A 16,544-nucleotide genomic window follows, 5' to 3' on the forward strand; every position below is an offset into this window, starting at 1 on the left:
AGAGAGAGGAGAGGACACACACACACACACACACACACACACACACACACATACACATACATATGCTAATTATAACTGTGTACCACCACGTGAAACGTTTTTAAAAACATGGATGCCCGGACTCAAACTCGGGTCCTCTGCTCATGTGGCAAGCATTTTTGAGAGAGCTGCTCCACAGCCCCAGAGCTTTCCCTCCCTTTCTTACACAGAGACATTCCTTGGCGTCTTAATTTGATATTTTTTATGGGTATCAACTTCAGATCAAATGTTTGATTTTCAGGGCTTGGGAAATGGCTCAGTAAAGTGCTTGTCTCACAAGCATGAGGGCCTGAGCTCAGATCCCCAAAACCCACATAAAAAGGCAGACAGAGTGGCATCTGCCTCTAACTCCAGTGTGGACAAGAGATGGCAAGGTCCCTGGAGCTTGCTGGCCAGCCAGCCTAGCCAAATCTGCGAGTTCCAGGTTCAGTAAGAGATCCTGTCTTTAAAAAGGAAGGTGGAGAGTGATTGAGAAAGGCACCCGGTGTTGAGTTCTGACCCCCACACCCCTGTGCATGCATGCCCATGCACAGACACAAACACCTATACACATACAATAATTCTAAAAAGAAATGTTCGATGTATCATAAATGTTCATTTTAGGGTTTTTTTCCCTATGGCTTTGCTTCTTGGTATATTTTTGTGGGGGAAATGTCTGTTTGGGGGGTGTTTGTTATGGAGTTTTTGGAATAAGTTTTCACTGTGTAGGCCAGGCTGGCCTTGAACTCAGGTTCCTCATCCCTCAGCCTCCCAAGTGCTAGGATTGCAGTCATGTGCCACCAGGCCTGGTTTACGTGGTGCTGGGGATCGAACCCAGGGTGTCTGTATGGGAGACAAGCCCTCTATCATCTGAGCTGTACCCTCAGCTCCAGTAGTCTTTGTAGAATGTATTATTTCAGTAAGTGGAGACTTCGGTTTGCAGAACTGACCAACAACTCTTAAGGAACTGACAGATTACGGACGGTGGGTGGGGATCATGCATGTTAAAGAATGAGGCCTATTGGCCAGGAAGCTGGCCCAGTGGGCCAAGGCGCTCGCTCATCCAAGCCTGATGACCTGAATTTCATCTCTGGGTCCCATGTGGTGAAAAAGAGTTGACTCTTGCAGGTTGCTTCTGACCTCCACAAGCATGCCATGGAACATGAGGACGTGCTCACGCACACACACCATACAAAAATATTTAAAGAATTTAAAGAAAAAGAATGAGGATTATAAAGTTTTACTGAGCAAGAGAAACTTCAGATATGTGCTTTAAAAAAAAAAGAGTTTCAAGTGGCAGATACTGTACAAAAAATTCTAAAACGAGATTGAATTTGGGGATAGGAATGAGTTAACAAACACTGACCTTTGCAAATGACTTTTTTAATGTGGGGAAGGGTACATGCTCATCTATATACAGACAAGCATTTGAAAGTTGAGGTACCAGATCAAAGACTGAATGCCCTCGGAACATACTTCAGGTGGCCAGCGGGCTTTAGGCATTCAATTTGTGACATCAATTTCCATAAGACTAAAGAGCGAAGAAATAACTGACTATTTCCACTGATGGCGCTGCTGCCAAACATTTCTTTTGGAGACCTAAGTCTGCTTCTCTCTGAATCTGCAGAAATTGAACTCATGTCACCCCTTTCCATGGTGATACAAAAAGTCTAAGTCCCCTCACTGATCCTTGTGTGTTCTCTCATGAACAGTGAGCCGACACTCATTTTATTTCTGTTTCCTCTATATCTATTATCAGGTGGGCATTTATTCAGTAAGCCAGTGTCATCACTAATGTCTGGATGCTGAAGATGGGATTCATTCATCCAGCAGAATGCTTACTATGGCCCTGTCTTGAACCACATACTGGTTACACGAGAAATGAATGAAGGCACTGTGTCCTCATGCCCATGAAGCTGATCTCGTGTAGGACGGTGCAGTGTAAGAAGCAAGTTCTCACATTCTATAAAGGAAAGTTGTGATGGCAAGTGTTGATTGTGAACTTGACAGAATCTAGAATTATCTGAGCAATGGGCCTCTGTGTGGGAATTTGATTAGATTCATGGATATGGGAAGACTCATCTTAGTTGTGGGCAGGTCCATTTTCCTGGGCAGGGGATCCTGGGCTGTGGAAACACAGGAGGAGCTGAGCGCCAGCATGTGCTTAGCCCTGAACTTCTTGACTGTAGATGCAGTGTGACAGCTGCTTCAAGCTCCCGCTGCCTTGGCAATGCTATGGTGAACTATACCCTGAACTCTGAGCTAGAATAAACCCTTTCTCCTTAAGTTGATTTTGTCAGGGTCTTTATCACAGCAACAGGAAAAGAAACTGGATGGAGGGTAAAAGCAAACCTTGTCATCTTACTAAGGATACCAAGTGGAAGAAGGCTGGCGGTTGAATGGAAAAAATAGGATTGGGCCCCTGTTCTTTTAAGTCTATTATGATTGGGGTATAAAGGCATGTTTGTGTTTTAGGTAGGAGAATGTAGTAGTGGCTTGGGTGAGGGTTGACTTCATTCACTGGAATCATGCACACAGGAAGGCTCCTCAAGGAGATAGTTAAGCTAGGCATCACATACAAATAGGTGTATGGAGGCATGTAGGGAAAATGTCTTCATACAGTTTGGGGAGGAAAATGCTTCCAAGTTTTTGGTGTGCTGATTTATTTGGATAGCTAAATTTGGTTTTGTTGGTTTGGGTTCTTGTTTATTTTTTTGAGACAGGGTCTCCCTGTAGCCTCAGCTGGCCTAGAACTCACTATGTAGACCAGGTTGGCCTTGAACTCACAGAGATCTGCCTGCCTCTGCCTAGTGCTGGGATCAAAGGCATGCACCACCACACCGGACCTAAATTTGGTCTTGTATTGCTTTCAAAATCTTTTAATATTTGTGTTTTTTTATTTGTGTGTGTGTGTGTGTGTGTGTGTGTGTGTGTGTGTGCCCTCAGAGTCTAGAAGGGGGTCTCACATTCCCAGAAACTGGGATTCCAGGCAGCTGTGAGCCACCCAGTTTGGGTGCTAGGAACCAAACTCAGGTCCCAAGCAGGAGCAGCAAGTCTCTAGCCATTGAGCCATCTCCCCAGCCCCACTTTCAAAACCTCAGGCCCAGTGAAATTGGAATAAATTATAGGTGTGATAACATTCAGAAAATTGTAGATTTTTACTTTTATATGTTTCATAGCATTTTAATACGGTAAGTACATTTTTGTTACTGTCTTTTGAAGATTAGCATATATAGAAAACAGCTTTTAGAAGACAGATTTTTTTCTAGGTATTACCATAAAATTATGAAAAGTACATATGAAAATAGAGTAGAATGAATTGCAGTGTCCTGTCATCTAAATACAACACTTTCTGTCACTTTAGGGTTTTTGGCTTAGTATTTTAAAAATGTGACTTTCCCCCTAAACATATAAATACATATTTCTTCAAAAACTCTTGATACCTACTTCCGTAGCCATAAAAGTATTACCATGTCTAACAAAGTTTTACACACAGCAGCACAACAAAAAACAAGACAAAACCACAAAGGAATTGAAAGCCCCCCCCCCACTTCGCCACACTATCAACCGGCAACGACTTTCTCCACGTGGAGGCGTACAGCATGCACGACATGCTTTATATGTGAAAAGGTTGATGGGTGATTTCAAAAACAACTTTTTTCATTAAAATGATTCAGCTCTCCAGATAATGTTCCATTATTGAACTCAGAAAAGTGTATATTTTAAACATAATTCTCAAATTACTCAAAGTACTGGTACTCTCTATTACCATTAAACTACACAATTTGACTCCTTTGCCTAGAGACACCACACAGACAGCCGAGGAAACCAATGAGTATCTGACTGAGCCCAAACAGGACCTCAAGAATTCCAACAAGCAGGAGACTCAGAAATACTGAGAAGTGGAAAATCCGGTGTCTGTCCGCTTCAGAATTGGACCTGGGTATTCTCCAGTTACTGACCATGTTATTGATGGTGGGGTTCTCTAAGCTGCTGGGAACACACGTGTCATTGAAGAACCACTGCAGATTGAATGATTCTGGATGAAAGTTACTGGGGGAAGCATAAAAAAACAAACAAACAAAAAAACGGTGTTAAATATTGTGCCTAGAAAGGAAATAAACAAAAAACCCCAACGTACGAAGACAAAGTACGTTTGTAGGATTAGTGCCGAGAAGCCATAGCTAGGATCTGGTTTTCTGAGCATGTGTCCATAAGGCCTAATAGCCGTAAAACTTGGAATCATCACAGATTGCATCATTCAGCAAGCATTTCTACAGCACCTGATCTTGAGGTGAACCATGTAGGGATGTTTTCCTGTGGTGGGGTGAAAGTAGCAGATGTCAGCCTGTCAACCTTCTGCTTGCCAAAGACAGGAGAGCCAGGGGAGGCGCTCCCCTGCCCAGGGTTCCGTCTTCTGTGCATAGCTGCCACATTGTACCTGCTCTTAAACCAGACAGACGGCTTTTATTCAGCATTTCAATTATGCTGATTAAGGTGATGTATGCCTGTTCTAACGGAAAATGAGAAGGAAGCTGTTAGCCCAAACACGCATATCCCAAGGTGTTTTTCTTTGGTTTATCAAGAGTAAGATGGCGTGCTCTTAGGGAGTTCGTGTTCTGGATCCTGACACCTAGCTTTGGAGCTGAGAAAACACCTGTAACACATGGAGTGTGAGGTGCCTGTGTGAGTCCTCCAGAGACCACAGGGTCATCGGCCTCTTCTACCCGTTCACTGGCCTCCCCACCTAGACTAGGAAGGAACGTCGGAGTGCTACCATCACACAGCACAGCCTGCTGCCCACTACATGGTGGGCTGTTGTCATTCCCTGATGGTTAATGTGTACAGCACTTGGAATTTCAAATCTTGTCCATTGAGGGGACTTCTTAGGTTTTTGTTTAATTTACAATAACTGCTACACAAATTTTGAGAGATTTTTCTTTCTTAATGTAGGTGGGGGAAATGGGGAGAAAGCAACTGTTTTCATAGAAACATAAAAATTCTGGTGGTTTTCCCAACTAAGTGGCTAATTACAAATTATACCTAGGTTTATAATCTTAATGGACCATTTACATGTAGCTTCCAATATTATGTGTTATGTGACTTAAATATTCTTATTCCCTCCATATAGCACATGAGTCTACTTGCTGTGTTTCTTGTGTTTTTATTAAATTTTTACTGCTCTACATCGTATTGGTTTTTATTCAGTTTTTGTAATTACCAAAGTAAAATGCCAGGGAGGTGGCTCAGTAGATAAAACACTTGCAGTGAAAGCAGGAGGGACCAGAGTTTGAATCCCCAGCACCTGCGGAAAAGCCAGGCAGGATGATGGCTTTCTGTAATCCCTGCCCTGGAGAGGCAGTGACAGGGTCCCCAGGACAAACTGGCCAGCTAGACTATAATTGAATCATCAAGACGCAGGTTCAGTGAGAGGCTGGGCCTCATTAAACAAAGTGGAGAGTAATTGAGGAAGGGACCTAACCTCAGCCTCTGGCCTCCACATGCATGCATACACATGTACACTCATACACATTCAAACATGCATACTATACACACAAAAAAAGATGATGTACATCTGTGGTTTACAAATTTAACTTAGTAACTAGTTAAGAAATACAAGAAGTAAATTCCATTCTATTTGTTTTAATAGTTTATTATTTTTACTCTATGAGTGTGTTGCCTGCATGTAAGTGCTCTATGTGCATGTAGTATGCACAGACGCCAGAAGAGGGTGCCAGATCCCCTGAACCTGGAGTTAGGGATAGTTATTAGCCGCGATGTGGGTGCTGGGAATCGCACCTGGGTCCTCTGGAAGAACAGCAAGTGTTCTTAACCGCTAAGCCATCTCTTCAGCCCCCAGCCATGGATTTTAGAAGACGCACACACATAAGCCACCTGGGATAAGTAGACCTCCTAGAGGAGACTACTCAGAGCATTCTGTGTGGTAGTTCCTCCATTTCTGTACCAGACTCTACCTGTTGGTACTAATGTGCCAGGTCTCTGAGAATGTTCCAGTAGATGGAACAGAGAGGAACCTGCCACTGTGCACCATGCTATCTAGTTAGCTGCAGCCGTGCCAGAGTCCTACAAAATGCTACTTACCTCAGGTTTTTCAGTGAAAACTCACAGCTGGAAGTACTGTTGGCTTGAGAGTTACAAATGAGAGGACCTTCTGCGAGAGCCTGGAGGGACACCAGCATACAGTACACCGCACCAATAACTGTGATCACATTGGAAAGTGACGAGAGAAACATCTGGAAAATAAAACAGGCCATCTGCACATGTCATTATCTGTCCTCGGTCTCTTTCAAGTTGCAGCAGCACATACAGTCTTATTTGGTCAGCTGTGTGTGGCAGTTTTGCTCTGTGGTTCCAGATCATGTGCATGTGTGTGTGTGTGGGGGGGGTTGTTCACGTGGGTGTGTGTGCACGTGCACCATGTACCTTTGTGTATGGAGGCTGGAGGTTGACGTGCAGTGTCTTACCTTATCGCTTTCCACCTTATTTTTTAAGACACAGTCTCACTGAACCTGGAGCTCATCCATTTGCCCAGGCTGACTGGCCAGTGACTCTAGTATCCACCTGTCTCTCTGTCCCTTAAGCATTGGGGTTACAGGCAGGTACTACTGTACCCAGCTTTTACCTGGGTTCTGCTTGACTGAGCTGTCTGCCTAGGCCCATGTGGTTCTAAATCTTAAGGTTGAAGTTTAACTGGGTGTGAATAAAAGCAAAGTCTGCCATTGAGTTATACTCCCTAAAAGATGGCTGGGCTTGTCACTGTCTCCTAGAAAACTGTATATTCCTGAGCTTTGCCTGTTTCTTCTGGCCACAGATCTGATTCCTCTGTGTTGTGTGTACTTACTGCTCCACTGAACCTCCACTAGATCTCAGCCACCTGCATTTTGATTTCTGGTCTCTTTGCACTCAGTCTTCTATCCACGTTTGGAGCTGATCCTGTAAGTGGCTAGTGGCCAGCATTCTGCAGTGATCAATAGCAGCCGAGTACAGAGCTCAATTTCTCAGCTTGCACACTGATGGCGTCTTGCTGTTGGGGCCTTTTCCAACAGTGTGGGATGCGTCAGCATGCCTGGTCTCCACCCTCTGGATGCTAGTATCATTTCATTCTCCCAGCGCAGTATGACAACCAAAAAATGTCTCTGGACAGTGCCAAATATCCCTTTGGGGCAGGGATGGAGGAGCTAAATTTGCCCACAAATTTACTGTGTCGGAGGGAGAGACTGTGTCTTTTATTTCATGAGTCAGAGTCACAAAAACAGATCAAGTATGGAATCTGGCATAGGACAGGAAATGGAAGTTAATGTGCATGTGTTTTTTTCCAAAAATAAGCTCTCTGTTTCACAAAGTTGTTAGTGATGATTATGATTATATCAAAATCAAAAATGAAGCAAGAGAATACTTTTCCTCTCCTTTGATGGAAGAATACTACAGCTCCCAGAGCACCAGACCACTGACATAGACACTCAGGTGCCAGGCTTCAGACCTCTTGATGAATAGGCAAAGTGGCTGCCTTATACAGATGTGGAGAGGAACATAAGACCTTGAGTATACTGTACAACCCTAAGAGACAGACTAGCATCGAGGAGGTTGGCAGCTTGTCAGGATCTCGTCTAGGAAACACTGGTCACCAGGGCTTTAGTCACATGTCCACTAGCTGAAAACACACAATAATGGCTTTGGGACCAAATGTACATCCTGATCTCCCACACTACTGTGACCTGTGTAAGTTACTAAATTTGCTCATTAAGAAGGGCCACTGTGCTTACTCCCTGGTCATCTGTCGTTTCTGACTTGTCACTACAAAAGGGCCTGACTACAGAAGATTCTAGGCTTCTGTATTTCTCTTAGAATGAGGAGTCATTCAAATGATTCATCAAAACTGCTTCATATTAAGAAACAAAGAAAAGGGGAAGGAAGCAAAGAACAGTTAAATAAGGGAAAATAACAGGAACAGTTAAAACGGGGAAAGCCCTGGTGACCCCAGCCCTGCCCTGCCAAGACAGGAGGAGAATTTTATGTTACTTTGGTCTTATCTAGACTCAGAAGGTACCAGTTATAACCTGGAACACCTGGCTGTCAGCAAGTGAAAAACATTGCTAGCAAGTTTTCACCATTAAGCAATATACACGGGCAGTCATAATTTAAACAATTAGCACTATTATTATTAATAGCATGAATAATATATAGTGCCTCTGTTACCCCCCACACACACACTACCCTGTATACACTCATCATGAAATAATCTATGATTGTGCTGAAGCCTGACTGGACTGTTGTCAAGGTTGGTGTGAGCAAAATCACCCAGTAACCTAAAGCCGGTACCTACAGGAAGAGCCGTTGGTTATTCCCGCCTGTCTGTGTCCTCGCAAAAGACAGAACTTGAGTGATCATTATAAAGATGATTTTTCATGAATGGGTATATGCTAGAAAAATTCAAAGAAAATATGATTTGCTAAAAATTCAAAACTCAATACTTTCTGAGTTCAAGGATTCAGACATGTCAGGCTGTCTCATGAATTTGTGAGTGTCCCGTACACGTGATGTCAGATCAGACTCAAGCTCAAGATTCTGAAAAAAAGTGACTTGTAGGAGAAACCAAAAACTAGTGTTTATTATTGCCTACACTGAAGCAGGAACAAAGATAGACCAGAAATATTGTAGTAAAAATAACCATAACACTAGATAAACATTGACTACCAGAAGAAGGTATTTTTAAAAAATCTGCTGCAGCCTGGCGTGGTGGCGCATGCCTTTAATCCCAGCACTCGGGAGGCAGAGGCAGGCTGATCCCTGTGAGTTCAAGGCCAGCGTGGTCTACATAGTGAGATCCAGGACAGCTGGGGCTACAGGGAGACCCTGTCTCAAAAAGACCAAAAAAAAAAAAAATCTGCTGTGGACATTGTTCCTTTAAGACAGTGTTTCTCACCCACTCCACACTGGAATCCACCGGATGCTTCTGAAGACTAGACACAGACAGTCAGGAGCTGGTATTCTTGAAATCTCCCTAGATGATGTGAATGTACTCTTCTGACTGGGAGCCACTGCTTTAAAGCTTTTATGCCAAGCTCAACTAGATGTATTTATTGTGAGTTCCTTAGAGAATTAGGAAACTCTCAGTGTCATGTTCCTGGCACAAAGATTGTGAATTTAGGAGTCTGGTGAATTTGGAAAATTCACTGGTAGATTATTTTTGGACATGAGTTTCTTGGTCAATAAAACTCAGCTCTTAAAATTGCCCACATCAAGATTGTGAGGGGATTAAACAATATTATAGCATAAATAATTTGATAGTGTATTTGAAATTTTTTGAATAGAGTGACACCTAGATTACTAAATACTAATTTACTTTCACTTAGTTACTACTGTATACATGGTAAGTAGTAAATGTTTGAAAAAATAATTGGCCTCTCCTTTAAGGACAATTATTATTCTGGTTCTAGCAAACGAGTCTTATGCACAGGAGAGAGCTGAAGGTACATTTGCCCTAAGTCTTTTATAAACACCACAAAACTAACAAGTATTTAGTACTATGAAATTATGAAGTTGATTACATCGCTGGGTGTGATGTGAATGACTTGAAAACCTTTAGATTCTTATGTAAATTGGAGATGGAGGAAAGGACCACATGTAAGCTCCAAAGCTAAATTTCTGAGTTAAGAAAACTCGCTCTCTTGCTATCCATAGGGTTATATGACAGCCATCCCCAGTAGCATGCTTCTAGGACAGACCCAGCCGCAGGAGCCTGCTGTGACGGCAGGTGCTGGTGCCTCAGGGCTCGGTCGCTGGAGCGCGCCTCTGACTGCTCCCACTCACCCCAGTTCTGTTGTTGCAGCATGCTCTTTTTCTTGCCGCCAGTGACATCGTTGTTGCTGGAATGGCCTGGAAATAACATGACAGGAAAGATGAGCACTGTCACTTTTCAGGTAGTGATTAGTCATCTCCACTTTCTGTTTACCACCGATGGGGGAATCGGGGCTCAAGAGGACAAAGGCGGTACTGGCAATGTCCTTGTGTTGTGAACCTTGTGATCCAGTTTGGACCATAAAGATGAAAAGGACAAGAGCTGAGCCAGCAGTGAGGGCGTGTTCCATCTACTTTCCTGTTAACTCTGAGTCAGCTACAGACTCCTGAGTTTTAAGTACATTAGGATGGCGTACTTGGGAATTATTTTGGAAGGACTCTAAAGAATTGGCTTCATCACCCAAAATTTACCTTTTATCCTCTCTCTCTCTCTCTCTCTCTCTCTCTCTCTCTCTCTCTCTCCTATAACCTGCAGCCACATACTTAATTTCTCATAAATTATATGAATTAGTCTGGCAAGAAGAAGCTGATGGTTTGAGAATGACTTTTCAGTCCACATTCTCTTTTCTGCTCCTGTGACTTTGATATGTGCTGATCTTACTTTACACTGAATTTCAGAAGTCTGAGAGCTGTAAATGGTGCCACGTCCTTGGATGTTAGCTTTCAATTTTTAAAAATACTTAGCCAGCAAGTATGACGAGAAACTCAGAGTTTTGCATCACCGAGGGGTGGCATGCCATTGCTTTCTTTCACTTGTGAAATCTTAGCTTGGAGGACTGTCCCGCCAGCTCAGCCCGGCTGCTCTTGAATGGTTCACTCCTGTTCTTTCCTAACATTTTACAAGCTCTGTAAACACATGACAGATGCTGGTAATGGAATTTACATGCTTCAGTTCACGTCGTCATAACAATCCTCTGACATGGCACTGATGAAAGCACTATCCCTTCCCTCTATTTTACCACTGACAAAGCCGGCGGAGCAAGTTCAAGAAGCAAACCTAAGAAACGGGAGTCCGGAGCCAATGCTACAAGCGGGCTCTTAACCATAGCTTCCACCTTGACTGTTCTTAAAATCCTACCCTCTTGGGGCTAGAGGGATGGCTCAGCAGGTAAGAGCACTGGCTGCTCTTAAAGAGGACCCAGATTCGATTTCCAGCACCCACATGGCGGCTACCAAACATCTTTGACTCCAGTTCCAGGGGATCCAATGCTGTCTTCTGATTTCTGAGGGCATTGCACTCACAAACATGCAAGCAATAACTAATACACATAAAATGTATATATATCTGTGGGTTCAAGGCCAGCTGGGAATACATAGTGAGTTCCAGACCAGCTGGGGCTAAAGGGAAACCCTGCCCCTGCCAAGTCCTCTCTCTTCCTTCATAAAGCTGTCCGTTCTTGTCTGAGCCGTGCCACCCTTGCTCATTTCAAGGTCCTCTAAGGGTGTCTTCCCTGATCCTTTTTTCCCCAGAGCTTCATCTATCTCCAGTCTTCTAGAGCAGGTTTAAGATCTATGCCTCCCACAAGGCAGCTTTCCCAGCAAACCTCACTCCACCTGATGGCAATGACTCCATGTCACTTGGAGTTGTCAAGCTTTGTTTTGTTGAACACTAATGCCCTTTTAATTCAGAGGCCATGTGTCCACATGTATGCCCTGTACATAGCTGAAAGCCCAGAAGAGAAGGGAAAAGAAATAGCCTCCAAATAGGTGTAGCATTTATACACTAAACCTCTTTGTTCCCATAAGCTACACGTTGCTTTCTGATCTTTTTTTTAAATGTGTGAGTATCCAGTGAGGCCCGCGTGAGTATATGTGCACTGTGTGCAGGTGCCAGTGGAGTCCAGAAGAGGGCATCGGATCCCCTGAACTGGAGTGATAGATGATTGTGAGCTGCCTTGTGGGTGCTGAAAGCAGAACCCAGGTCCTCCAGAAGAGCACTAACTGCTCTCAACCATCTCTCCAGCCCCTGCTTTCTGATCTTATAGAACAAGTCGTGTTGAACACAAACTGGCCAAGGATGGGCCATCACCGCATTTTGGGAATAGTTTTTTACTAAAACCCTGTCAGGACCATTCATTTGTATAGCATCTGTCGCTACTCTTGCATACAAAGAGAGGAGTTGAATAATCACTAATTCCTAAGCATATAGATCTGAATGCATAAGGTTTTGTGAAATTAAGTCTGGTTAGTCTTGTTTTTATAAATAACTATTGCTTATTTTCCTTGGCAGAAATCATACTTTCTCTAGCTTCAGAAGTTGTGCAGTTTTACAAAGTATGGAAGAATTGTGGCGGAATTTGGGCAGAGGGAGTCCTCTAAGCACTCGAACAACGAGCAACACACAAAGCTATAACTCAGCAAGAATACAGAAACAAGGGCTGGCAGGCTGGGTTAATGGGTGAACCACCTATCACAAACTGGACAATCTGAGTTCAATCCCCAGAACCCACATAAAGGTGGAAGGAAGAATTGACTCCACAAAGTTGTCCTCTAACCTCTACATATGTGTCATGGCATGCAAATACATGCATACAGTAATTATGTTGATAATTTTTTAAAGACTATAGAAGCTGTATTTTACAAATGATTTTATTTTATTGCAATCTTCTAATCTGTTTAATTTTCAGTCACTGGTTTTCTGTTAAGATTTTAATAACTGACTGATAAATTACCATTATGTAATGAGTGAAATCAATAAAAGAATGATTAGGACTGAGTTTATAATTAACTTATTATAAAAGAACTTTTTCATTTGTATTTTTCAAGGAAACATTTTAAATATTTTTAATGCCTGAATAAGTACATTGATTTTTTTTTCTCTTTAGCAGATAATGTTAAGGCTTGTTAACTTCATGAAGTTTTACTTAGCACAGGCAGTGATTTCTTCCCTACAAATTGCAGGTTTAAACTAGTCAATATTCTTAAATATTTTATTTATTATTTTAATTTTGTGTGCATGAGTGTATTGCCTGCATGTATGTAAGTGCACCTGTGCCGTGCATTGCTCTCAGAGGCCAGAAAAGGGTGTCAGATCCCTGGACCTAGAGTTATAGATGGCTGTTACCAACCATATGGGTGCTAGAAATCAAACCCTGGGTCCTCTGCAGGAACAGCCAGTGCTCTTAACTGCTGAGCCATCTCACCAGCTCAGTATTTTGGCAGATGTGATAAGACAAGTCCCCTGGGAAAGATGTGCTTCCAAATTCTACATAGAGCCAAGGATTATGAAAATATGCTTGTATTCCGAGTCCTCCTCTCACCCGCCTGTTCGCTTGTGGGGGCTAACCTCCAGTCTGAGGTTAATCACAGGCTATAATATCAAGGATTAGGAATAGCCTGGTGTTGATACCTTTGGTTAATATTTATTGACAGTAGTAGGGTAGACTTAGCTGTGGTACAAGGAACTCCAGATTCTCTGAACTGTTTCACAAGTATATGGAAACTTTCTATGAGTCAGTTTCCTGGTTCCCTTTATTTCATGGATTTTACCTTTGACCTCTGTGTCTCTGAAACAAGGATTGAGGACTATGGTATTTTACTAGATTTAATGTCAGATAAATCTGGAGTTGGGTTTCACACCCATTGTGTGACCTTGTTAACATTCCCAGCCTTCTGTTTGTTGGTCTATAAATTACAAGTGATAATCACTGCCCGGATGATCACAGAGCTTCAGCAAGGCAGCATGGTAATAAATGGACCCGGTGCTTGGCTAACAGGTTGTCAAGGAGTGCAAGATTGAGCTGGGCCTAATGGCCATGCCTTTAATCCCAGCACTCAGGAGGCAGAGGCAGATGGATCTCTGTGAGTTCAAGGCCAGCCTGGTCTACATAGTTCCAAGCTGAAAAAGAGGGAGAGGGGAAGAGGTGGGGAGGAGAGGGGGAAGGAGAGGAAGAAAGAGAGAGAGAGAGAGAGAGAGAGAGAGATATTTATACTGCTCTGTCCCTCTCTATCCCCTCTCTCATTTGACTCCTTGCCTTCCTGAAGAAGAGCACAAGGGATGCAGGTGGATGCCATCGCCACCTCGGGCTCTTGTTATCACTTGTAGGACATTTAAAAAAATTTTTTTTCATGAGTTGTTGGCAGTGACAATCTGTACCTAGAACTGCCTGAGTTATTCTCAGCGGATTATCTTAGACTGAGAGCTTTGCAGAGGTTTCCACAGCTAGATACACTCAGCCAGCTCTGAGTCTGCTTCCGTCAGATGCAGAGGCTGGCCCTGCTCAAGTAAAAAGGAGCCCTTCTAATGAGGAGGATGCAGGCCCAAGCTCTTCACACAGCAGAGTGGTATGCTTTCTCTTTCAGTCTGGAAGACAGCTTTCATGGCAGTTTGAAGAAGTAGCCCAGACTTTGCAAAGGTTTTCCTCCGCCTCTGTCTGCCTGAAGCAGATGGCTAGATAGTTCATGATGGCAAGAACGGCTTTGTAATACCAGAGTGCATTCAAATCCAAGTGTCGGCCAAAGGGCACAGTTTTATATATAAACTTTAATATTTTGTGGCATAAGAGATTTTCATTGGTTAGAAGGGTCTTTTGTTTATAGGTTTTTGTTTGTTTGTGGTGACATTAGTCTCATTATTTAGCCCACCTGATTTCAAACTCACAATCTTTTGACCTCAGCCTCCTGAGTGCTAGGATTACAAAAGTGATTTCCTACACTCAGCTCTAAGAATGTTTTTATGTAAGTCTAGGGATAAAACCAGTAAACTGATCACTACTAGGAATTAGTGATTCAAAGCTGTGTGTTAGTGCATGCCTAGAATCATAGTGAGACTCTAGGAAGGGGGAAAGAAAGGGGGAGGAGGGATGGGGGAAGGGGGAGGGAGGGAAGGAGAGAGAAACAGGAACAGGAGGAGAAGGGGAGGGGAAGGGAGGACAGGAGGTGAAATGAGGAAGGCAGGGAAGTGCCAATAGGTACCTATTCCCCAATAATTAGTGATCCAAGTGGAAAACTGTCCTCTAGAATGCCCTGAATTTTCTTTGATGTTCTTTCTATGTTTCATTATCTGTTAAACCCTAGTAATATCAATGTAATGCTTGCAGCACACACACACACACACACACACACACACACACACACACACACGCACACTATATCCAAATAGAAACTCATTTCTCTGGCACTAACTTGAGCAACCAATGTACCACACAAGTGACAGAACAAAGGCAGGCTCCTGCATGCTGGGTTGCTGGCTTCAGCATCTCTGGCCCCGTCATACTGCTATCAAAGCAAAGCCATAGGATAAGGGTCTTTGCTCTCAGTCATGTACCAGACACAGACCTACAGTGAGATATTCTTCCAGACCTGAAGGGGTTCCATTACATGAGTGGATCTTACCCAGACAGACCATCAGAATTCTTAGGAGAAAGTCTGTAAATCTGACTCCTCTAAGTGCTCTGGTGGCTTACAGTCAAGAACACAAGTTCTGTGTTGCACTGCTTGCTGTGGATTTAAACAAACCAGATCTAGTCACCATCATCAAATGATAAAACTATGGCATTCTACGATCTATGTAACAACCAAAACAAAAGTCTTTGAGGTCGGAGACAAGCGTTTCACTCCACATACCCCAGGCCAGCTCCTAGAAAAGCAGGCCACGCCTCACCATGCCAGCTCCAAGACAGTGGCTGTGCACAGGTGTGCTTGTCACGCCTACCTACTTCCCACTGCTGTTGTATTCCTGTAAATACCTAGGGACTGGTGTGGGGCCAAAGGAAAAGTTGAGGAAATGGATTTAAAAATGTCCCACAGGACTAGGGTTGTAGCTCAGTGGCAGAGCATGTGCTTAAGAGTGTGTGAAGCCCTGGGCTCCATCCCTAGTACTACATAAAAAAGAAAAAACTGAGAAAGAAACGTGTCCTTAACACTAAGCAATAAATTAAGAGGAGCCGGTGAAGAAATGTGGTAGTGATAATGTAACCAGCGTTCATCAGTTTCTTTTTCCTTTGCCTAAGCTCTCTAGCCTACACCAGTTTTCTTTGTGTAAATTAGAATTCTTCTCGCTACCACAATATAATCAATGCAAAACTATATTCCTAACTTATCCTAAAAAGACATAGTTGACTGCAAGGCCAGAATTTCGGAGCTGGGTAAAACAGGTGCACCCTCTCCAAGTCAGGTAGATATTACTCACCATCAAACCTGCCCCTATAATTCCCGGGAACCACCATTCATAGCAAGAGATGGGATTCTGAGAAGCTGAGTCTTCCACTAAGCTGATGCCCAGAGGGATGGCATTGAGAATCACTCCTAGCAGAAGCAGAATCAGCAGGCAGAATCCGTTGCAGGATGTCCATCCCTCACAGCAAGTCATGGTTACCCAGGTTCAGCTAGGAGCCTCGTCAGTGTGGCTGGGCTCACATAGCACTGGCTGGCCTTTTATCTAAATGTTCTGGTTAAAGATTAGCACTTATGAAAAAAAGAGTTTCAGAAAGCAGTTCAGAGTCCAGTAGGGCAAGACGTTATTATACGGATTATGACGGGAACCAATAATCACTTTATATTATGATAGGGTGAAGGGAAACAGGCAGAAAGAAGAAATCTATGATGTAACTCTGCACATGAATATAGACAAATCAAAACCAACATAAAAGGATTAAACTTAAGTTCCTCTAAAATATTCCTTTACTGGTATGCCTTATAAAAAGTAAAAAAAGAGTTAGCAAGGATTACTTTTCATATGTTGTTGATAGTATTACCAGCTAGGAAAT

General features: G+C 43.1%; 1 protein-coding gene across 1 annotated transcript; it reads right to left on the minus strand.

Moving 5' to 3' along the window:
* Positions 1-2,967: 2,967 nt before the first annotated feature.
* On the minus strand, positions 2,968-16,157 carry Tm4sf20 (transmembrane 4 L six family member 20). The gene is made up of 4 exons (XM_008825850.2): positions 15,968-16,157; positions 9,850-9,915; positions 6,121-6,272; positions 2,968-4,071 (listed from the first exon to the last, which is right to left on the minus strand). The coding sequence occupies exons 1-4, from the start codon at positions 16,145-16,147 to the stop codon at positions 3,795-3,797; spliced, it is 675 nt and encodes a 224-aa protein (XP_008824072.1). The 5' UTR covers positions 16,148-16,157; the 3' UTR covers positions 2,968-3,794.
* Positions 16,158-16,544: the final 387 nt, after the last annotated feature.

The sequence above is a fragment of the Nannospalax galili genome, unplaced genomic scaffold (genome assembly GCF_000622305.1).
Source record: "Nannospalax galili isolate Female #2095 unplaced genomic scaffold, S.galili_v1.0 scaffold127, whole genome shotgun sequence".
In the NCBI taxonomy this organism is placed as follows: Eukaryota; Metazoa; Chordata; class Mammalia; order Rodentia; family Spalacidae; genus Nannospalax; species Nannospalax galili.